The 25,040-nt window shown below is 43.8% G+C and overlaps 2 protein-coding genes across 8 annotated transcripts in view; one reads left to right on the top strand and one right to left on the bottom strand.

The window, feature by feature from the left end:
• Window positions 1-13,967, top strand: part of ttll5 (tubulin tyrosine ligase-like family, member 5) — a 60,507-nt gene extending 46,540 nt beyond the window's left edge. For 6 of the 7 annotated variants that reach the window (XM_078796252.1, XM_078796251.1, XM_078796250.1 and 3 more), the window contains 2 exons: window positions 1,675-1,757; window positions 7,204-9,440. In XM_078796252.1, coding sequence (XP_078652378.1) covers window positions 1,675-1,757; window positions 7,204-7,256 — 136 coding nt within the window. In that variant the 3' untranslated portion in view covers window positions 7,257-9,440. Of the gene's footprint in view, window positions 1-1,674; window positions 1,758-7,203; window positions 9,441-12,871 lie in introns of those variants that run through there. The other variant, XM_078796249.1, reaches the window with a different exon arrangement.
• On the bottom strand, window positions 9,469-24,929 carry tgfb3 (transforming growth factor, beta 3). Its single transcript, XM_058091146.2, has 7 exons — window positions 24,127-24,929; window positions 17,711-17,874; window positions 15,361-15,490; window positions 15,153-15,260; window positions 12,627-12,783; window positions 10,659-10,812; window positions 9,469-10,581 (listed from the first exon to the last, which is right to left on the bottom strand). Exons 1-7 carry the CDS (start codon window positions 24,470-24,472, stop codon window positions 10,423-10,425), a joined length of 1,218 nt encoding a protein of 405 aa, XP_057947129.2. The 5' UTR covers window positions 24,473-24,929; the 3' UTR covers window positions 9,469-10,422.
• Window positions 24,930-25,040: the final 111 nt, after the last annotated feature.

Here is a 25,040-nt window from a genome sequence, read left to right as displayed (position 1 = left end):
TTTTGTTTGCACGCTTTGGCAAGTCGCAGCTGTAACTACGGAAACCCCTTGGCTGTCGTGTGGCATTACTAATAGGGTGACAATTACAGGAGCGCCATTAATGTCAGCCTAGCTGCTGCTTTCACTCCCTATTAATCAGACACAACAGCAGTTATTTGCACAGGATACTATATATGCCCTGGAGCTGCCAGAAGTGTGTTTATGGTTAAACTTGATCCCCTTTTGCTCACTATGAATAACATTAAGACAGGCGAGCTACCTGCATGCATAACAAGGTGTACACATGCTCGGGCGCTCCAATTTTGAGGCCACATGCAGCGTTTGCAGCTGCCTTGTCTCGGAGTGACAGAATGAGAGACTGTTGACAAAGAAAGTGATGTGAAAAACCCAGAGGTCAAGTTTTTTTTTCCCTCCCCTCTCCATATGAAAGGAGCTACTTCCTGTCAAAGTATGCCATGCTTAAAGTGGGCCAATTCTATTTGTGGTTGTGCAATGGTATGAAAGAACAACTGTGCAGCCCCTTACAAGGAGGCAGTGTGTACCCCTCATTACCTGGTTAATGCTCTTCTGGCAGGCGGCCGCTACGGGGCGAGAGTTTAATACCAGCTAAGCTTTATTTATTACCCCCCACCCCCACCCCAAACAAAAAGAAAATACTTAACAGGCTGAACGTATACGGTTACAGACATGTCTGCTTCTGCTCCGCACCTCGCCAGCTTTTAGAGTGATTTACTGCATTTGTTATTTGATTATGTGAAAAGGAGCCTTGTAATGTGTCATGTCTGCAATCTCTCGGCATCTTGATGAAGCACTTTGATATAAATGTACCATGTAAAGAGGAATGTATTCACCATTCACCAAATATGTGTATTCCACTTCATTAGCACACTAATACAGATGGCATAAATATACAAAAATAACACCATTCACCATTGTTTGATACTTTCAGCCTACCTTACTACACATCACACTGTTCATCCAGGGTACATTACACTTTAAAACAAACCCCAGTGAGAACAATGACCACACCAATGAACCAAAAGAGTGGACAGAGTGTATTTTCTTTTCTTTGGCGCACTAGGAAGACCGCTAGGGAGACATAATGAAGTCCAGAAAGTTAATTAAGTGTAGCTTCAGCTGGATTCTTCTGCCGATGGCTTCATCTAGTCCAGGGGTCTCAAACTCAATTTACCCGGGGGCCACTGGAGGTGGGGTCTCGGCAAGGCTGGGCCGCATCAGGTTTTCAAAAAAAAACAAAAAAACAAAAAAACGCATTTATTAAATACAGAAAAATATACAAACTTTTTCAGTGCTTTGGTTCCGATTTTCTACAATAAAAGCTCTGATAAAACATTCCACTGTTCTCAAATATCTTCATTTTTATTTTTCTGCACAAAAGATGAAAAATAAATAAACAAATCAAGAATAAATCAGTAATAAATAAATATAAAAATAATAATAATAAAACGGCAAATAATAAAAACTTAAGAAACCACATATAGTTGGTGGGTAGGCAAATTATTTTTTTCAGATTAAAATTAGAAACAGCCCAAGACAGTGTAGAAAAAACGAAATATTAAAAAAAAATGGGTTTGTTCAAAAAGTGAGGTACCACTGTATATGTAGTATTCACCTCCTCGCTAACATACTGTGTATTTTGTGTTTGCTCTCCAGGCAGACGTCCACTCAGATGTTGGTTTCCGGAAGTGTGACCAGCGAACAGCACTCGGTCTGTAAGACCATCTGCCCCAAGACAGGTGGGTTTGATGCCGTGGTTCTGCACGTGCTCAGAAGGTTCCAGTGCCCTCTCCGTGTCTGTGTCGGTGATCAAAGCCAGGCATGGTGGACATTCCCAATGGAGCGCCGATAAGCACGCGTGGATATTTTTAGTGTTGCTCTCTGCGGTGTGTAAAGGCAGTTAGATAGATTAGAATTGTTTAGCAGAGGTGATGTCATCATTGAAGGATGAATAAACGAGGCTTAACAATGATGGCATCTCTCTTTTTGAAACAGAGGACATTCCCATCTGTTGGACAGTTCTCCGCAATTCCACTTACTATCCCTTTGCCAAAAGCTTGTTCACTTGCACCAAGAGAATCCAAAATCCAGCTCTGGGTTTATTGTGGCTAATGTGCTGCACTTGTGGCTTTCTCCGCTCACGTGTGACCCGTCATCTTTCAGGACCTGAGCCGCTCTTTCCATCACGAGCCGGCGGCCCAGCGGAGTGTTGAGGTTATTGTAGCACCGGTGATATTAAGCAGTTTTCACCGATGCACCGCACATCTGTTTGTCTGATCACAGGACTTTTTTTCCATGCGCAGCATTAGCATTAGCACATCATACCGCTCATCACTTCATTTGAGTGTCACAGTCGAGGCCCGAGCAGAGATCAGCCTGCGTTCGTCCAAACTGAGCTGTTGGAAAAATACACTAGCTTATGCACCTCCCAGAAAAGAAAAGAAAAGTGTGTGTGTGTGTGAGCCTAACATTTCTTTTCACTCTTTTCTTCACATATGAGCTCCGACCTACGTTAACAATTACTATAACTTACTTAACTTTGACCTTTAATAAGGCCTTCATAGGTCGTACTTGCAAACATCACCGTGTTTGTTATTGTTCTGTATGCTACATGAAAAAATGCATACTGATTGCATGATTACGTTGTACATTAAGAGTTTAATGCTACAGACACACAAAACGGCAATCGTGCTTACTATAAGCACTAAATGGTTAGGTTTTGGACAACATACCTCCATTCATTCATTCATTCATTCATTTTCTACCGCTTATCCTCACGAGGGTCGCGGGGGTGTTGGAGCCTATCCCAGCTGTCTTTGAGAGGCGTGGTACACCCTGGACTGGTGGCCAGCCAATCACAGGGCACATATAGACAAACAACCATTCACACTCACATTCATACCTATGGACAATTTGGAGTCGCCAATTAACCTAGCATGTTTTTGGAATGTGGGAGGAAACCAACACACCTCCAATATATTATTAAAAGAAATCATAGAAAATGTAGTTTTTAACACTATCAGGGCTCTATAATTTTTTAAATTGTTTTTCCATTCACGTAAATTGAAATAACTAATGTTAATTTGTAGCGTTCTCCTCAAATAAGATGAACACAAATGATCATCTTCTGTGGTAGAGGAACACTTCCATAGTAATTCATTCATTCATTCATTTTCTACCGCTTATCCACACGAGGGTCACAGGCATGCTGGAGCCTATCCCAGCTGTCTTCGGGCGAGAGGCGGGGTACACCCTGGACCGGTGGCCAGCCAATCACAGGGCACATATAGACAAACAACCATTCACACTCACATTCATACCATACAAATCCATTTTTATTTGGTGGAATTGAACTCGGGTCTCCTAGCTGTGAGGTCTGCGCGCTAATCACTAGACCGCTGTGCAGCCCCATAGTAACTCATTCATTCATTCATTAATTTTCTGCCGCTTTTCTTCACGAGGGTTGTGGGGGTGCTGGAGCCTATCCCAGCTGTCTTCGGGCGAGAGGCGGGGTACACCCTGGACTGGTGGCCAGCCAATCACAGGGCACATATAGACAAACAAACATTCACATTCATACCATACGAAAATCCATTTTTATTTGGTGGAATCGAACTCGGGTCTCCTAGCTGTGAGGTCTGCGTGCTAATCACTAGACCGCTGTGCAGTTCCATAGTAACTCAAATATTGAAAATTTGTCAAAGCTACAAAAATACATACTTTTTGAATTATGATAAATGACGTTAGCATACGATGAACGTCACTATACGATTTGCGTTATGTTGCGTGGAGAATGCAGCACAATAACTTCCTGTAGTCGCTCACGTTTTCAACAGATTTGGTCGCAATTATTCCTATCAATTATGTAATTAATTGATAGGACAAGCCCGCTTTACCAGGACTACGTACATGAACAACGCCTGGAGGTCTTTTTCACAAAAGTGAAACGGATGTATAACCTCTACACCGTGACTCTAATTGCATCACTTCGTCAGTCAACTAACATGATCATTCATTAGTGGTCATTACCTATACATTTTATTATTGTTATTTATTTCAATAAGTGTATGAGGCATATAGAGGAGAGACCGGGGAGGTTCTGGAGCTGAATCACAGTCACTGAAATTACAAATGTTGATCCGAAATTGGAAGAGAATGCCAATGTCAAGCCAGCAGGGGCCCTTGGGCGGGGGCGTTGGGCAGGGGGGCCTGTCAAAAATAGACCTTTTTACGGGTGTTTCAATTACCCTTGGATGTTCTCCATTCTCCGGTGGTCCCGGAACGTAAATCCTATGAAAAACTGGAATTTACTGTAGCTCATTTTTCAAGTACCAGACCCCAAGTTAGACCAACAGGTCATGTCTATTGATGATGGTAGTGGGAGAGAAACAGAGAGCTAGTGTGATATTTCGGGGGTGGGGGTCTGGGTGGGGGGGGGGTGTTATTAGAAGGTCCATAGCCTTTGTGGAGCTCTGTCTGCCCAGTTTACCTTTGTAGCGAGATGACTGCGCTGCCCTGATTGACTGTGACAGTGACTCCAAATGGAGAGCATTCTCTGTGATCAGCTGTCAGTCGCCATTAATCACACTTTCCCTTTATCTCTCTCTCTCTTGTAAACTCTCCTAATCTCTTCCTCTCTCCGCTCAGACAACGCTCCTTTTGTCCCACTGCTCAATGCCGCTTCTTTTGCCTGCCTCACCGGTGTGTCACTCTTGTCAGTTTTGCGACATGAAAGCGGGGGTTCTTGTCGAGGTCCGATCAAAGTGTACAAGCCCCCGAGGGGGGCTGGGGGGGGGGGGGGGGGGATATAGAGTCCCATGTGTTTTACAGGCCTCTTCTTGGCCCAATTGTCAAGCCTCAGCAGCCGGTGACAGGGAGAAGATTTATTGCTTTCTGTCTGAAAAGGAAATGAGTGAGAGACTGATCGTGTCAGGGCAAAGACTCTTTATCGGGATTATGCAATCACTCAATTCAGTGCAAGAATGATAAACGGGCATGGTATTTTATTGTAGAAGTACTAAGTAAATAGTGTGACAATGCAACGCCATGTAAAAACCCAATGATGATATAGTGAGGCCACAACAGAGTCATTGAAGGTCTTCAGGAGTGCCTGAAGGATTGTAAATCCATATAAATGAATTATATAACAGTCATAAGAAATAATAATTATACAAAATGATAAAAAAAGTCCTCTACACAATAACATAGACATGGTAACATTTGTTTAGAACAAATTTTGGACATGGGGTTGATTAATTGGGATGCATCGCAGCCTGTAGTATTGGGTGTTATGAGAGGACACACATGGACCGAGATGGGATGGATAATACTTTTCCCCTTTATCTCCCCTTTTGCTGAGCTACAGGAAGCTGCTTCCAGCTGTCATGTCATCAGCCTGGAAGTCAGTTTTCCATCTCAGTCAGGCCTCACGGCGTCGACGAGCACCAAGATAAACAAGAGTGCACGGAGAGGGAATGAAAGGGAATACTGTTTGGGAGCACAAATGCACACGACAGCTCAAACTGTTATTCGGAATGCCTTTTCTACTGGATGACTGGTGGCGTGCCAGGCAATAGACTGAGGTGCAAAGCAGTGCGAGCACACATATCACATATAGCATTGCAGTTCTAGCAGTCTCTTGTGATGCTATTTGTTATTGAGTCAAGTTGCATGTCCCTAAAATATGTGCAACCCCACCATTCAGACATGTCCACGGTGTACCGTGGTGAAGTTAGTTTCACTTTGAATGTAGGCTCTGTAGCTACAGCGGTAGTTTCCCCTCACTGTACCCGGACTGCTGTGTCATGGCGCGGTCAGCTCGCACGAGTCTATTTATACTACAGACCATCAATATATTAATATTACGTTGAAGAGACTAGTTTAAAAAGTTATGTATTATGTAAATCACACCACAAATTGATCCATAACCATGTCAAATGATTAGTCCTGCCCTAAAAGTATTTTTGCATGCTTATTTTTTTTTTCCAATTTTACCATTTTTTTGGATTAGGGACATGAGTGGCACGGTGGTCTAGTGGTCAGCGCGCAGACCTCACAGCTAGGAGACCAGGGTTAAATTCCACCCTCGGCCATCTCTGTGTGGAGTTTGCATGTTCTCCCCGTGCATGCGTGGGTTTTCTCCGGGTACTCCGGTTTCCTCCCACATTCCAAAAACATGCTAGGTTAATTGGCGACTCCAAATTGTCCATAGGTATGAATGTGAGTGTGAATGGTTGTTTGTCTATATGTGCCCTGTGATTGGCTGGCCACCAGTCCAGGGTGTACCCTGCCTTTCGCCCAAAGACAGCTGGGATAGGCTCCAGCACCCTCCGCGACCCTCGTGAGGAAAAAGCGGTAGAAAATGAATGAATGGATTAGGGACCTGACACAGAGGTTTGTTCCAAAATATTGTTGGTCATGCTGTGTAAGAAAAAAGTATATTTAGCAATACTTTGGTTGCATTATGTGTATGCTATTTCAGGATCGGATCAAAAGTCTCGGAACATCCCTAGTTATTTTAATATATATAAAAAAAAGGAATAATCGACCCGATTTTGGTAAAGATCCAGATAAAGGTGATAGTATAGATTTTAGTATTACATTGTGAGTCAGCGTGACATCAGAAGACCCCCCCCCCCTTAATTATAATCACACCCCCATCTGTTTGTCATCCTCCATGAAGCAGGAAGTAACCTGATAATTAGCTACCTGATGGCTAGTCTAGTTAGCCTAGACTTGACTAGCCTATGCCAGCTGTCTTGGGGCGAGAGGCGGGGTACACCCTGGACTGGTTGCCAGCCAATCACAGGGCACATATAGACAAACAACCATTCACACTCACATTCATACCTATGGACAATTTGGAGTCGGTAATTAACCTAGCATGTTTTTGGAATGTGGGAGGAAACCGGAGTACCCGGAGAAAACCCACGCATGCACGGGGAGAACATGGAAACTCCATACAGTGGAATTGAACTCGGGTCTCCTAGCAGTGAGGCCTGCGTGCTAACCACTAGACCACCGTGCAACCTGGCGATTGCTGTAATGTCATCCCTATACTGCTCATAATGCATATTTGTATGGTAACTGCTGATTGTGAAGTACTAGCAAGTATTGTTGTTGTATATCGTTGTATTTACATTGTGGTGGAATTCTTAAATAACATTTCATGCATTGCTTCCCCAGGGCTTTCCGTGTACCGCAAGTTGCTTCAGGCCCGGGAGCCAAGTCCCAGATGACACCAGTGTGACCAGAGGCGCATCCTGCCACTCTGCTGGCCCGACAGGTGTCTCTGCATGTAACCACACAGCCACACTGCCACACAGGTGTATTCTGGGTAGGAACAACAGCAGAAAGCGTGCCGCGGTTCTATTCATTAGTTTGTCATGCTGCCACAGACATGGCAGGGGATGGCGTGCCAGGCACGGAATCCCCAGCTTTGACGCATGTTGGGATTTAGTTGTGCAGCCGGAGATCACGTGGCCTTTTTTTTTTTCCAGCCTGCACTGCAGTCTCCATGCCAACAGTTGCCCTCCTTCTTTCTCTCCATGCCATCAATGCCACGGAAAGATTTCACAGGCAGATATCTTTCAGCAGATGCCCTGTTGGCATTTAGTATGCTCGCTATTCACATGAAGCCACCCCTCCCGCAACCTCCAATGAGAGACATTTCATGAATGGCGAGCACGCAGGGAAGTTCCTGGCATTAGACGCTGACTTCCAGTCCAGAATGAAAACACACGCTTACCAAATCTGACTCTGTGCTCCTCTTTGGCCTGAGGATGTGTATAATTATAGCAACCTTTCCTGATGGCTCGTGATTCTTCTCTTCAATTATTGACACGTGGGTGTTTTTATGGATGGACCTCATTTAATATGCGGAGTCAATTATTGTTATTATTACATACACAATGGTTGCTCACAAAATGAGTACACCTCTCACATATCAGCCAAGCCAAGGACATACTGCACTATAGTTATTATTGTTATTGTTTAGACTAGTCAGTGTACAGCTTGTATGGCAGTATAGAGTTACTGTTATTTGTAAAAAAACAAATGGCAACTATTCAGTACACCTCACAGTGAACATGTGCTATTTAGTGTGAGCACCATTTTTACGTGGTACTGCCTGAACCCTCTTGGGTTCTGAGTTCTCCCATTCCTCCATGATGACATCAGTGGTGGATGTTAGATACCTTCCACTTGATGTCCCGCAGGTGCTCCATTACCTTCAGCTTCCTCCGAAAGGCATTTCCGTCATTTGGGTTTGTTATCATGTTGGAAAACTGACATGGATCATTCCTCTGTATCAGAATATCACAGTATATGTTGGGATATATGGCAATGAGGGCGGCACGGTGGTCTAGTGGTTAGCGCGCAGACCTCACAGCTGGGAAACCAGGGTTCAATTCCAACCTCTGCCATCTCTGTGTGGAGTTTGCATGTTCTCCCCGTGCATGCGTGGGTTTTCTCCGGGTACTCCGGTTTCCTCCCACATTCCAAAAACATGCTAGGTTAATTGGCCACTCCAAATTGCCCATAGGTATGAATGTGAGTGTGAATGGTTGTTTGTCTATATGTGCCCTGTGATTGGCTGGCGACCAGTCCAGGGTGTACCCCGCCTCTCGCCCATAGACAGCTGGGATAGGCTCGTGAGGATAAGCGGTAGAAAATGAATGAATGAATATGTCAATGAACCTCAGCTCCCCAGTGCCGTCAGGATTCATGCGGCCCCAGACCATGACACATCCACTGCCATGCAAGACATAATTATTTTGCTAATTCCATTGGCAGCAATTGATATGGATTGAATGAATAGTAGACTACAGTAATTCATATTAATAATAATATTCACGTTTCATTTAGATTAAAACGGTTGCTGAAATGTGAGGAGTGTATTCACTTTTGTGAACACAACAAGTAAACTCAGGGTGTGTTGTTAATAAAACGTTTTTTGTTGTGTAGTCATAGATTCAGTATATGTTTGTGATCACGTTGAATGAAATACTTGAATTCCACGCATGTCGATCTGATATCTCCTGGTGATAACTTTTGCACACATTGTCATATCCAACTTTTAGGATTTGAACATTGAAAATGCACAATGGTCGTCGTGTCAAATGTCATGTTGTGTACTTTTACGCCAGTGCATGCTTTATTACCACACTCCATATCAATGTGTATTTGTATTTGTACTGCAGTACTGCAGTTTAGTTTACTGACAATCCCTGAATGTTTACAACTCTCGTGCATGGCAATGTTAACTATTTTTTGGAATCATTGAGGCTGTAGCAAATTGAGACACTGTAATACATGGCGATCGTATACAAATGTACACTGGACATGCAGTAAATAGTGAAAAATGTGGAGCTCTTCTTTCCGGTCATCTGAATTTGAAATTAAAGTGCTCTATAAAAAAAAAACACAACATTTCCAACACTACTAAACAACTCTACCCAACTGTCATTTAATTAAAAAGGTGTTTCCAAGAGTAATAAGAACATAATTTACAATTAATTAGTGTTCACTTGCATGCTCTCATTCAGGATGGGCATAAAAATCCATTAACCGAGCTTCAGGAATTTGGGGAATCATTGTAATGAGTGATTTGATGTTGAGTTCCATTCATGCTATGGCATGGAAACAGGGGTTCAGAACATTCCGAGAATGATTCTCCCATTTTTTGAAAATAAGATTTAAAAAAAAAAAACAATGACAATTCATTAATTGTTAGTCAATCTGAAGGAAATGTAGTCCAATGCCCATCCCTTGCTCTCATACAACAGACAGGCTTTACTTTCAAGTGAAATCATCCCTGTTGCAATGCAGAGGTATTAACATCACCATTGAAATACGACTTTGAATAGGTTGGTTTCCAGCATTTTTATCATATTTTCCTAAAAATCCTTTTTTATTCAACAGCATTTCATCCTAAATACACAGTGTAGCACAGCATCGCTTTCCAGCTCGGACATCCAAACGTGTCCTGTGTGTCCTGTCATGCTGAGTTCAGTCTCTCTTCTCAGTCATTTTTCTGTTTTTTCAACCGTCTTTTGGACTGCAATTATGTCCTTAAGAATGCAGTGGTCATTCCAAGACAAGTTTTATTCTGTTCTTCTTTTGATCAAAACAGGATGAGAATAGACTGAGGTACGCGCTGTTGAAAATGCTGGAATATGAAATAGAAGGTAAGAAAGATGATTAAGGAACGGTCACTGAGAGGTCAAGTTGGGTTTGACGGCGTCATCGGTCAACTTGACCAGACGCCGTCATTGTCTGTGGGGCTTCCAATAGTGTTATGGAGCTTGGACAAGGCTGAAGAAGAGGCAGTGGACGCTGCCCCAAAACCCCTTTTGAGTCGCTCCTGAGTAGTGCAGGAAGTGTCTCTGTGATCCCTGAAGCTTCTTAGCTACACTTGCAGGACTTGACGACCATGTTGGAGAGCTGCTCCACTTTAGGCGAGCGACCCACGTAGTAGAGGATGGTGAGGGGCTCCAAGTCTTGGGGGACGCAGCATGGTGAGGCCGACGCCTCTGGGTTCAAGGTGTTGTACAGGCTCAGCAGCTTTTCGTGGAGAAAACGGAACAATTATCAGAAAGGTTCGAGACTTGAACAGGAACTTTTGGTGGTGTTTGACTTACTGTGCTGTGGGTGGTGTCGGCGCTGCGTAGGTAAGGACAGGGACCAGAGCAGAAGTTGGCATAGTAGCCCTCAGGCTGATGGATCCACCTCCAGCCTAAGTCCTGGCGGAAATTAATATAAAGTGGCCGTACACAGCAGTTCTCTTCATAATTGCTGTAGACCAAAAAAAAAAAAAAGAAGAGATTAAAGGTCTTTATAACACGACCGTGTGAACGTCAGCTATTTCCTCCCTGATGAGAGAAGTTCACAAATTCCACTCTTAGGTGTGCCCTTATTTTCCCTCGTTCCCAGCCAGCCCAGGTGTCTGTCAGCTCTACAGAGGAAATGCGGAGGTGAGGAGATGCCTGGCACGTAATAGTGGTGAGCATTTTCTCGTAGCTGGGACAGATCCCGACTTGTCATGCTGGTCTCGATGATGAACACGTTTATTTCATGTCGGTGTCTTCCTTCCTGCCTGCCGTCCCGCATGTCGGCCTGCTGCTTGTACAGCTGGATCATGATAACACACCTGCAGCTTATGCTGGACAGGAAACAATGCTTCCAATGACATTGACATGTCATCATGTCGTTTCTCCAGTAGAGCGTGCTATCTAGCTATCCAATCAACTTAGCTTTGGTGACCAAATGTCCTGTTTTCACGCCCTCTTTTGGCTGCACGGTGGTCGAGAGGTTAGCGCGCAGGCCGAGTTCAATGCCACCCTCGTCCATCTCTGTGTGGAGTATCCATGTTCTCCTTGTGCATGCGTAGGTTTCCTCCCACATTCCAAAAACATGCTAGGTTAATTGGCGACTCCAAATTGTCCATATGTATGAATGTGAGTGTGAATGGTTGTTTGTCTATATGTGCCCTGTGATTGGCTGGCGACCAGTCCAGGGTGTACCCCGCCTCTCATCCGAAGACAGCTGGGATAGGCTCCAGCACCCCCCGCGCGACCCTCGTGAAGATAAGTGGCAGAAAATGAATGAATGTAGTATTCTGGTCACTACGTTACCTTACGTTATATAACCTTAACACTGCATGAGGTCATGAAGTCAGCCGTGGCATGTCTGACATTCTGACATGATAGAGTGGAAAAAAAGTTCTTCTCCCATCTTGTGTGGAAGTGGTAGCTTTTTTTTTCTCAAGTTTAGACGCAGTTAGCTAATTAGTGTCCTAGCTTGCGGCCGTATCGGGTACTTCGGTTTCCTCCCACATTCCAAAAACATGCTAGGTTAATCGGCGACTCCAAATTGTCCATAGGTATGAATGTGAGTGTGAATGGTTGTTTGTCTATATGTGCCCTGTGATTGGCTGGCCACCAGTCCAGGGTGTAAGACAGCTGGGATAGGCTCCAGCACTTCCTGCGACCCTTGTGAGAATAAGCGGTAGAAAATGAATGAATGAATGAATGAAATGCCCTAGTTTTTCATTGGACCATTAACATGGTATTGTACTGTGATGTAATCCCAGGAAAGGCTGCTAGATTTGCTAACATAGCTAATATTATTTCATATTTTTGTATTTATTTGTACTGTAAGACTTCAAAAGAGAGCTCATTATGTTTTTACAGGCCGATGTGTCTAATACCCAAGACACATTATTTGATTCCAGAGACTGCTGAGTTTCTAAGTGGGAGTGACCGGGATGGATAGGATCAGGAACAAGTACATCAGAGGGACATTACATGTTAGAGGCCTTGGAGATCAAGTCAGAGAGGCCAGACTGAGATGGTTGGGACATGTCCAGAGGAGGGAATATATTGGTAGAAGGATGCTGCCAGGTAGGAGGCGTTGAGGAAGACCAAAGATTACTATGGCTTACTAAAAACATATTTAAATTGTCAAAATTCCAGCATTAAGGTGATATTTTGACTTTGAATACAAATTGTGGAACCTCTGATAAGTATTTCAAATTGTGGTAAAATACTACATGGGACCTAATTGCCCTATTTGAATATATGACTTATGGTTATGAAAAACTGCCTTACTTGAAGCAGTAATTGGTGTCAAGTGCTCTCTTGCGCCTGCGGGAGGAGGAGTGTGTGTCGAGCCTGTGGGGGGGCAGCATCATGAGGATGAGATGGGGGTACAGCTGCTCCCTTTGTTTCTTGGTACGGCTCAGATCGTCAAAGTCTGCCTCCATACCTGCAGGACGGCGTGAGAAAAGACACAAAAGACTTTTAGTGGAGCCACAACTACACCGTCGTAATTAGCTGTCATTTTTTTTTTACAGACGGATAATATCGAGACGGGACTTTTCATCTTTCTTCCATTGCAGCGCTCTCCCAACTTCCCTCTTCCCACCGTTCTCCCCCTCGGCCCACCGTCTGCTCCTCCGCTCTAGGACTGATGGCAAAAGCAGCAGATATCTCAGGAGAGATGTTGCCGGTGGATATGTTGGCCCTGCTTTAATTAGGGCCAATCGTCTCAGCGCCATGGCAGCACATTCCTTGTGGCCAACCCGTTCCGGAGCGTTCCCAGGACCCGGGGCTCGGGGGCCCCTCATTGCTAAGTGAGATACCAGATCAGTGTCATTCCCATGCTCTCAGTCTGATTTCCTCGTAGGAGGGAGAGCCTTTATCTCCATCACTGTAATGACGATCACTGCAGGCATGGCGGTAAGGGCGCCAAACACAATGACACAACTTCGCTCCTTCGTTACACTGACCTGATGAAATTAAGTTGATATGAAATATATTGTAAAATTACATACAGGAAAAAAAAAAAAATTTAAGTCAAATCTAATTTACTTTTCCGCTGACCATAGCATTTAAAATCCCTAATCTTCACAAAAAAAAGTCAGGTAGTCGACCCCGCAAAAATGTCACCAGCCCTGAGCAGGAGGATCCCATTAGCTGACCATCCCCGGCCCACATGAAGATTGTTACTGGTGCCGAGTGCGTTCCAGTAATCATCAGATTGCATCTGTAAGAGGAAGCTTTAAGAACAAAAAAACCCTTCAAAGGCTTTGTTTTCCTCAACGCCACACAATTGCCCATTTGGAATTTGCACAAGAGCACTAAAAAAATGGAACCTGCTGTATGTGACTATTGTACACTTCATCAACGTTTTACATACGTATATACCGTAACTCTACTAGATGCCATAAATCAACAACATACTGTAGTTTTAAGGAGGACACAAAATATATTTAATTTAATTTGTTATTTTTACTCTTGACGGAACTTGATGTGCACCTTAAAAAAATGTGCAACATGAACCGCAAAGCTGTGATAGTTTTTTTATGAACATAATACTCCAGAACCCATAGTCATAATCAAAGACAAAAGACGGTCGTTGTTGTTCACGCTCAGCAAAACACTGCCCCTAGCACTGACAGATAAATGATCAAGACACCATTAGAAGGGTCGGTATTCTGACTTCCGTGTAGCATAATTCAGTCTTTAGTAGCTCACTGACTAATAGCTGCCATAGCTCCAGGCGTCATTTTATGATGTATAGTGAAGCCTGCCTGAAAGTTTTTTTTGAGTGCCTCTTGTCTCTAAAGCGGAGCAAACAAGTGAGGGAGATGATGGATTTTTATCACGTTTGGAGTTCCTACACAGACTCTATGGACACCTACATGTGAAGGTACAGTTCCTTTCAATAATCACCACATCACTGTTACCAGAAATTACACTATGGGGTATTATTAGTCAAAACCTAATTAAATGCAAGTGATATGTGGTATTCTGGGCTGCACGATGGACGAGTGGTTAGCGTGCAGGCCACACAGCTAGAAGACCCGAGTTTGATCCCACCCTCGGGCATCTCTGTGTGGAGTTTGCATGTTCTCCTCGTGGTTTTCTCCGGGTAACATTCCAAAAACATGCTAGGTTAATTGGCGACTCCAAATTGTCCATAGGTATGAATGTGAGTGTGAATGGTTGTTTGTCTATATGTGCCCTGTGATTGGCTGGCCACCAGTCCAGAGTGTACCCCGTCTCTCATCCGAAGACAGCTGGGATAGGCTCCAGCACCCCCGCGACCCTTGTGAGGGTAAGTGGCAGAAAATGAATGAATGTAGTATTCTGGTCACTACGTTACCTTACGTTATATAACCTTAACACTGCATGAAGTCATGAAGTCAGCCGTGGCATGTCTGACATTCTGACATGATAGAGTGAAAAAAAAAGTTCTTCTCCCATCTTGTGTGGAAGTGGTAGCTTTTTTTTTCTTAAGTTTAGACGCGGTTAGCTAGTTAGCGTGCTAGCTTGCGGCCGTATCGGGTCCCTGCCGCATAAGATTTAAACAATGACTAACAGGAGTGTAAAAATGACTATATACTATATAGATGATTTATTTCTACAGAGCTATAAAAATGTTTAAAAAAAACATATTTAGAAAGTCATACATTGGTTTTCTTTGCTGTAACTACAAAAAATATTCAATTTATTAGCACTTAATCCTATATCATGGATATTAATTTAATGCGGCCTGGTCTGGAACCAATTAACAGTTACAAACACTACCAACAGACATCCAGCTAACCCAAATAATGCATGTAATCTCACCTTTAAACTTGACCTCTAGCACCTCGTTGACATTCTCAATAATGTCCCCGTTGGGCTTGAAGGTGTGACATGGACAATGCACGCTGATCTCCAGGCCAAGATTGGTCTCTGTGAAGGATGTAAAGCATGGATTGATCACCTGGAGCACTACTATGTGACAGAGGGGTGGGGCCGGGTTGGGTGGGATGGGGGTGTTCGCTCTACTCACGTCTGTACATGAGCCACTCCCTCACTGTCTCTGTAACATCGAAAGAGACCCACTCAGGCATCCCCTTGGTCAGGACGTTCTTGCCCCCGATGTAGCGCTGTTTGGCTTTGGGGTCATCTTTCTGGAGGATCTGCAAGGAAGGATGAAAATGTGACCCAGCTGCATAAACTCTCTCTTTAACACACACACACACACACACACACACACAGAAGCTGTCTGTCTGAGCCAGACTCTCCAGGATGCCTTGGGCCAAATGTCTACTCTTCATGGAAAAAGTGACTGCCTGTGTTGATATCCCCATTTTGCAAGTTAATGCCTGCATGTTACCCTCCTGCCAATAGGAACCTGGCTGCTCTTCACATCAGCAGCTCGCACACGAGAGAGAGAGAGGCAGTGCCACACAAGCCAGAAGGCGGCTCTGCACTGCGCTCGCCCCCAAACATGTCATCATGCTCAAAACCGCTAATTACATTCGCTACCTGCACGGAACTAAACAAAAATGCTTATCCTCATTCCCAGTCCAACATCCCAAAAGCACAAAACTTCAGAATACAAGTGGCGTAAAGTGAGCGTCAAAGGATTACTAGCTCTGGGTATGCGTTTACTTTTTCTTTGGCTTTTCTGAACACTTTTAGTGTTAAGACCGCCATCATGAATGTAAGAGTTACTGTATTTACACAAATTTAGTCAGTCTCATAAGACGAATCGTCTTATATTCAGGCTCAAGAGAACGACCACTTCTCCAGAGCTTTTCTTCCTGTCACACACACAGCAGTGACTTAAGATAACCGTCATCAAACTGTTGAGAAGCTTGGAAGTATGAAGTGTGATGAATACATATTTTTCTTTGATTTAGCTTTAAAAATGATCCAAAAAGAGGTCGACCTACACCAGAGGTCAGCAACCCACGGCTCCAGAGCCGCATGTGGCTCTTCAGTCTCTTTGTTGTGGCTCCCTTCACAATACTGAAGTATTTTTTTTAACACCCGAACCAGTCCAGGGTGTACCCCGCCTCTCGCCCCAAGACAGCTGGGATAGGCTCCAGCACCCCCGCGACCCTCGTGAGGATAAGCAGTAGAAAATGAATGAATGAATGAATGTTTGTGCCACATGGAAATGTGCAGCTTTGCAAATTCTAAAATTGCTAGCATTATTTTTGAAACGAAATCTTAAAAGTTATATGTGCCCTGTGATTGGCTGGCGACCAGTCCAGGGTGTACCCCGCCTCTCACCCCAGGACAGCTGGGATAGGCTCCAGCACCCCCGCGACCCTTGTGAGGATAAGCGGTAGAAAATGAATGAATGATTGAATGAATGTTTGTGCCACATGGAAATGTGCAGCTTTCCAAATTCTAAAATTGCTAGCATTATTTTTGAAACGAAATCTTAAAACTTATATATGCCCTGTGATTGGCTGGCGAAAAAAACAATATTGAGCATCTGGAGTTATAACGTTGGTTTTACCGTTTTTGTACCTTAACAGTGGTTAACTTAATTTTCCATTTGTGTGACATAGAGTATTAAATGTTTCTTGCAGTACCGGTAACTAGGGTTTTATGATGGTGTCCGTTTGACCCTGGAACAGATTATTTACACTATCTCAAAGGGAAAAAAAATTGGAAGGTCAACCAGCGCCCCAGACCGATTTGTGATCATCTGGTCTGCTTGAGTACCTTGGCTAAACCCCCGTTCCCAAACAATATCAGTATGTAATCTAACTTCCTGTGGGAACGAGGGTCTGAGGACTGCCAGCATCAGGCTTCTTACCAATCTGCTCTGGCCTGAAAAGTGCGGAGGCGATGGAGTGACAAGGTCCATTTACTCCCCCAGTGGGTGACCCTGCCTCTATCTCTTTACGGACCCCTGGAAACAATCTAGCGGGCCTGACAGTCTGCATCCAGAGCTGGCCTCGGAGGCGGGATGCAGTCTGGAGACGCTTGTCTCCCCCCGGCCGGAAATGTAGCAACACGATCATTACTCTTAGGCTCTCACGGGAGATTAATGAGGAAACGGAATTACAAAAAAAAAAAAAATCCTTGCCACGAAAACACTTAAATCCACACAAATGCAGGTGGAGATCTTTACGAAAATTCGGACTTGTTTTTATAAGAAAGGCCTGCGGCTTTTAAGAATGTCAGCATAAAAAAAACAAAGCAACAGCAGATTAGTAATCTCAGAAGACGGCCGTGCAGGCTTTTAAATGTGGTCTAATGCACAATCCATGAGCATATGGAATAATGATCAGTGCTACAGAGGGAGTTATAAAATAAATATACCCCCCCCCATCCCCCAGGCTCTTACTGCCTGACCCGGTGGCAGAGAGAGAGAGAGAAGGCATTAGTTCACACACCTGGTAGAGCTCGATCCTCTGCTCGTTTTTCTTGGCACCGGGGTTGGGGATCCTCAGAGCTCGAAACTCGGCCCGGAACAAGTTGGTGGAGTTCTTCTCCATGGTGGAGACGTTGAAGCGGAATACCTTGGAAGTGATTCCCTTTGGGCAGTACGGGAGGTCATCTGCAGGTAAAAGGGAAAAGCATGACTCAAAACAGTAGATTTTTTTTAATGTGGGACTCCGAGCTTGAAATGTTGCTTTTGGCTCACCTCCTTGAAGCTTTTATTCATTTCTTACCTCATTGGATGGGATATTATTAAAGTCTTATTTTCCGAGGATTTTCTTGTTTATCTTCGGGTGATTTATATGTTATTTCAGACAGTATTTTTCGGATGCAGCTAATGCAGCACGGTGGATTAGTGGTTAGCAGCAAAAAAAATGTTTTGAATTTGTGTCAACGCTGGCCTTTTTTTCAGTTTGCATGTTGTCCTTTTGCCTGTATGGGTTCTCTGCTAGCGGTGCAGTAACACGGGTGATTCAAATATATGGGTCTCCTCTACTAGACTGGTATAAATACCTCGATATATTTCATTTGGAGATGCAAAATATTGTACTGATATTGTACAGCACTTTATTACCGATACTGACATGGTACACATGTACGCAAAGTTTAAATTCAAGCATAAAACTGACCAAATTAAGTCAAATACAAACATCAGGCATTGAGAAGAAGCATTCAAAGACATGTAACATGTAGTGTTCGACCACTTGGGTAATATGAGTGGAAAGGTGACTATAGGGGTGTTATTTCATGTCTACAGGGCTCTAAAAATATTTTGTATGATCTAATTACAAAAATAATCACTGCTATATTGTCGAAATTCACTTATCAATGAATGTAAACAATGTTCATCCAAAAGAAAAATACTGCAATATGCAATGTAGTTCCTCAGTAACTACTCTAGTTATTGGTTGTTAGTTCTTCATTAGTTCCTAGGTAACTACTCTTATTTTTGTGTACCATTTTGTAACATGAGACCATTTTCTTTACTGCTTGTCCTCACTAGGTTGAACGAATCTGGTTACTGTGCCAATAATGCCAATAACGTTATTGGCATTATTGGCCGATATTAATCGATAGCTCATTTTCATTTGTATGAAGCCTGATAATTGATGATACCATGAAATTCCCAAACGCTAGCTGGATGAACAGCAGGATACCGCTCTTGCTATGAAGCATCTGCTTACGCCTGGCGTGACCTCAGTTGCAATGAAAACCAAATGCGTCTGCACTAACATGCCCTCCCCACTAACTCTTGAGCTCCACAGGTGCTCAGACAGAAGCCCAGATATTCCCAAAAAGCAGCGCGTCTCGGCTCTAGCTCAGGAACGTGCGGGCCCACGTGCTGGAACAGGACGCCGTCCCAGCAACCAGCAAGGAATCAAACGACTCCACATGCTCTGCAAGCGCTAACTTGTAATACACCTCCCCTTGGCGCGTGCACGTCTGATAATGTGGCGTGCTTGACATTTACAGGATATAAATGGCCGCATTGTGCTTATATCTGAAAAGCTTCCTGTTGCACCCGAGGCTCGCCCTTCTTTTCATCGTATCACCCGGTAGTTTCTTATTTTAACAGGCCGGGCGCATGCGGCGAGGAGCTAAACAAGCACATAGCAAATGTTTTATAAGCAAAGTGGAAACAGTCATTTACAGCCAAGCTCTGGCTAACTTATTACCTCAGGCTTTAAGTCTATTAGACACCGAGGGGGGGCTATCACACCTTTCGTTTGGGTACAATGGAAACTCATAAATGCATATGTGTCATCACAGAGTACTCGATTTGACCCATAATCTTATCCCGGTCGTTATCTGATATTTCCACTATTTTTTTTTTGTCTGAATGTTTCCTATTTATAGGTGACCTTTACAGCATTCATATATCTGCCCAGTGTTTCCACCTCAGTCGCCCTTTGCTCCACTCATACATCGCCCCCACCCCCACTGGAGGCAAAAAAGCCCCCCTTTTGGAGGGGAGATTTGAAATTCTAATCAAGTCTTTGGTTTCCTTTTGGATGACCTCATTTTTCCCATTGCAATGGTTTTAGGTGGATTTCACATTACGGCTTATTTTTGCCAAGGCTCTGAAAGGTAATTTGTTCCATGTTGGCAAGCGGAGGGGATTGCTTGCATAATTAAAATGAAATACGTTTACTAATGTTATGACCCAATATTGGAATGAGTCACATGATGACACAAACAATCTGAAACAATCTATGTCCAGCCTATATCCAACATGGGAGCCTCCGAAAGTCGGAACATTTGGACTTGGACCACAAATCTGAGTGAGCATTGGATTGGTTTTACTTTTTCTATGGCTTTGTGTAATGCCATTACAGAAACATACCAGACATACCAAAAATGCTACCCATGTCAGGTAAATTACTGCAAACTAGGAAAGCACCAGGTTCAATACCCAAAGTCATTTTACCATAAAACAATAAAACGCCACCACCTGGCGGTACTGTTCTGCAATGTTTGGCCCCATTACGCTTCTTCTTCCTGCTCCGACTTGAATTCACTGCTTCCTTTATAGCAGGGGTCTCAAACTTGCGGCCCGCGGGCCAAATGCGGCCCGCGAGACGCTAGTTTGAGGCCCCCACCTTGATACCAAAGTTTAATGTTGAAATGACAGCTGTGTGCACACCGGACACAATTAACATGATTTCGCCCCGCCCATACTGTTACCCCGCCCTATTTTGTTTTGGATTAGCAATGAAGCTAAAGGCTTATGACGCTGGGTACAAATAAATGCAGGAAATGATTTGGAATAAAACGGAAAATACACGTCAAGATAAAGCATCTCATCAAAACATGTTGTTAAAGTTACGACGCTGCTCCCAGATGGAACCGAGTACGATGCTAACTTGCTAATTGGGTCAAATGATTAAGTTTCATTAATGTTCATGTTAAAGGTTAAATAACTGTTAATACTGTACATTTGAATCTGAAAAAAATAATTTCTCTACCAACTGTATGTGGTTTCTTATGCTTTTCTTATTTGCTGTTTTATTATTATTTTACTTATTTATTACTGATTGATTGATTTATTGTCTTTATTCTTAATTTGTTTATTTACTTTGTTTTTTTTTATCTTATTTTGTGTATAGAAAAATAAAAATTAAGATGTTTGAGAACAGTGGAATGTTTTATCAGATATTTTGGTGTGGAAAACCGGAACCAAAGTACTGAAAAAGTGTAGGGTATAGCAGAAGCAAAAGCATTGAAGATAGTTTTTTTATTGATTTTTTTTTCCAGTTTTTAATAAATGTGTTTTGGGTTTTTTTTTGAAAACCTGATGCGGCCCGGCTTCACCCAGAACCTAGCTCCGGTGGCCCCCAGGTAAATTGAGTTTGAGACCCCTGCTTTATAGGAAAGTTTGTTTACCAATTAGAAGAACGTATCTGTTATTACAGATGTTCCACTGCGTGTCTACAAATACAGATTCACTAACTTGATTAGAGTTTTGATGAACTGCAGGAAATGAACCCCCGGTAACCACAACGGCGCTCATTCTTGTGTTGATTCTCTGCTGTCCGACATCATGATTAAAAAAAACAACAAAAAAAGAAGCTGGGAATCTCCTCACTTTCCTGCTGTCGCTCGGGGGACAGTCTGTGATGTCACTCTCTCCAGAGCTTTGCAGGGGTAAACAAAGGAAATAGGAAGCATCAGGCTGCAGGTGCAAGCCAGCTGCTGAAGTGCCTTGACCTCATAAAAGACAGTGCAGATGTGATTATCCACTTGGTTACACAATCTCAAGTTGTAAAAAAAAATCCCATGCACTTGCATGAAGCCGATGTGAGGAGATCTACATACAGTAAGCTGCTTGTGCTCAGTGTCAATGTTTAGAAGTCTTCAAATGGCAAAATTGGGGGGGGCATTACAAGAAGAATGAGAGAGAAAGTTCTGTTTAACTTTTTAACTGGGCGTGAAAAACTTGACTATATTCCCACATACTCCCCGCCTTCCAAAAAACAGTGACTGTAAAAGTCATTAAATCCAATGGGAATGAAAATGAACTGAATTATCAAGGTGACAGACATTATGTTCCTACATGCCGAAACATGCCCTGATCTCTTTAAAATATATCATGGAAAGTAGGAGAAAATTGCTACTTAATGTATGTTGGCACACGCTTGGGTAATAATACGCCGCGTGGAGATGCAGTTGGTGTTGGGCAGGCATCCATCCATCCATTTCCTATGCCGTTTATCCTCACTAGGGTTGCGCGTATGCTGGAGCCTATCCCAGCTGTCTTGGGGCGAGAGGCGGGGTACACCCTGGACTGGTTGCCCATCCAATCACAGGGCACATATAGACAAACAACCATTCACACTCACATTCATACCTATGGACAATTTGGAGTCGCCAATTAACCTAGCATGTTTTTGGAATGTGGGAGGAAACCGGAGTACCCGGAGGAAAACCCACGCATGCACCCCTTCCTGATCTCCTGACTGCGAGGCCTACATGCTAACCACTCGTCTACCGTGCGGCACACGAGATTAGGGTTGAGCTTGTAACTTGCAATTATGCTATGAAAACACTAGGGGGTATACATATTCATTCATTCATTTTCTACTGCTTATTCTCCATAGGGTGGCGGGGGTGCTGGAGCCTATCCCAGCTGTCTCCGGGAAAGAGGCGGGGTACACCCTGGACTGGTGGCCAGCCAATCACAGGGCACATATAGACAAACAACCATTCACACTCACATTCATACCTATGGACAATTTGGAGTCGCCAAGTAACCTAGCATGTTTTTGGAATGTGGGAGGAAACCGGAGTACCCGGAGAAAACCCACGCATGCACGGGGAGAACATGCAAACTCCACACAGAGATGCCTGAGGGTGGAATTGAACTCGGGTCTCCGTGCTAACCGTTTGTCCGCCATGCAGCCGGGGTATAGATATCATTGCATAATACCACACAGTGATGTTGGAAATAGTAATTCATTAGATTGCCCATTACTGGCAGACAATAATGGCATACTTATTATTATTATTATTATTGTTATTATTTGTAACACTGGTAATAAGTCAAGCCGATGTCTGGTATTATCACCTCCAGTATAAGACCAGTGTGATGTGTCCTGGGCACCTGGCCATCACTGGTCCCACTCCGTAGACCTGTGTTTGTTTTGGGAGCTCTGCTCGTACCTCTGACCAGTGGATAAACCCCTGAGCTGTGTATTTGGAATGTCAGGATCTACTTGGGGGGGTGGGGTTGTGAAATGGATTAGATTCAAGACTTGTGCCGGGAGCCTCTGCTCAGTGTCCCAGCCCAGCATAAACACCTGTTGATTTGCACCGAATGGGCGACACCACCAACCTCCACCTTAAAAACAAAGCCCATCTGGAGAATCAGAACGCTGTTTATAGTGGACTTCTGTTCCCGGTGTCTGGAACAATCAATGGAGCGCACTTTACACAGGAAATACCAGCACGGATGAACAAGAGAATTGGATGAAAACACTGGGATAACTCTCCTGCTTTTATACTCCATAGAAGCCAGTTAATAGAAGTGAGAGAGTTATAAAAAGAGGATCAAAAATATTAGGAAACTGGCAGCCTGAAAATGGAAATGAGGTATTGGAGTTGGCAATGGATAGTAGAAGCTAACCGCCTGAGAATCCCCCCCCCCCCCTTTTTAGGAATGTGTCAGAATTAGGCTGGAGTTCCCATGGCTTCGGTGTGAGGTATGTATGAGGAATGGCGCTCATTCCAATTTGATTGTTTACTTTGCGCTCCCCTTTTTGCATCTGTGCGTAAAAGGCTGCGCTCAAACAAATGACAGCATCCAAACGTACGCAATCAAGCCTGACATTATTCACATTTTTGGGAATTGTTTATGGAATTTTTGCAGAAATGGCGGCACGGCGATCGAGTGGTTATAGCGCGCAGACCTCACGGCTAGGAGACCAGGGTTCAATTCCACCCTCGGCCATTTCTGTGTGGAGTTTGCATGTTCTCCCCGTGCATGCGTGGGTTTTTCTCCGGGTACTCCGGTTTCCTCCCACATTCCAAAAACATGCTAGGTTAATTGGCGACTCCAAATTGTCCATAGGTATGAATGTGAGTGTGAATGGTTGTTTGTCTATATGTGCCCTGTGATTGGCTGGCCACCAGTCCAGGGTGTACCCCGCCTCTCGCCCGAAGACAGCTGGGATAGGCTCCAGCAACCCCCGCGACCCTCGTGAGGAAAAGCGGTAGAAAATGAATGAATGAATGAATTTTGCAGAAATGCAACATTTTGCAGTGTTGCATTACGTATATTATGACAAACTATACAGTATTTAATAAGAAATATATATAAAAGTTGGAAGTTAAAATGATGACTGGTGATGAAAGAAGCAGAAGATGAACTTACTGTTTTCCGGAGGACCACTGATCATGTTGAACTTGTAAATCTCCTTGGCATAGTATTCAGTCTCTGTGTTATCCTGCCCACAGCTTTGCTGCCTGTCTCTTCCCAGCTCCTCAATGAGCTCCTTGGTGCTGTTATAAAGGGCCAGAACCTGGAACGGTACCTGACTCGGACCTGTTGTCTGAGGCGGACTGGTCAATCGAAGTTTACTGAGAATCTGTCCCCGGACCGCTTCTACTCTCTTCTTCTTGATGTGGTCAATGTCCACAGTGGTGCAAGTGGATAGTGACAAAATCATTGTCACGCAGTTGGACAGGAGGAAAAACAAAAGTGCTTTACCCAGATTCATAGTTCACTCTGCTCACAACCGGTCAGGTTTAAGAATGAAACGACCGAAGTGAATTCCGGCGTGAATAGAATCCCTTTTCCTCTTTTCATTCAGGTTGTGAGTGAGTTCTGTTCCTGGTGGAATCCCATATTTTTTTTTTCAAGTGCTATGTCATCTTTGCGAAATGCCCATTTGTTGCAGGAGTGCAAATCCGTGCCATGGCGCAATATAACCTCAACCCTGCATCAAAACGGTTTATCCTACTCTTCATTCCACCTGGACTCATACAGGCATCGCATCCCTCACTTGCCACACTCTCTCTCTGCACGATGGATCAGTCTCTCTCCACTGACGGGAGTCTCTGCCCTTCTAACCGGCTTGCAGCCCAGCCTCCAACACTGCATGGGACACAGCTCTCCCCTTCGCCCTTTATAGTCTCCAATCGTGACGTTTTTTGAGGGAGGGCCAGTTTATGTGTAGCGCCAGCTCGGACAGTGACGTCTGTCTTGGACGCAAATCAGAATTGTGACTGCTGGTGACTTTGGTATTTAACAGGATGATTTTTTTTAATTTTCAATTTGGAATAACT

The sequence above is a fragment of the Doryrhamphus excisus genome, linkage group LG14 (assembly GCF_037039965.1).
Source record: "Doryrhamphus excisus strain RoL-2023G ecotype Guam linkage group LG14, RoL_Dexc_Guam_v1.1, whole genome shotgun sequence".
Taxonomy (NCBI): Eukaryota; Metazoa; Chordata; class Actinopteri; order Syngnathiformes; family Syngnathidae; genus Doryrhamphus; species Doryrhamphus excisus.
This window is presented reverse-complemented; position numbering and strand designations above follow the sequence as displayed.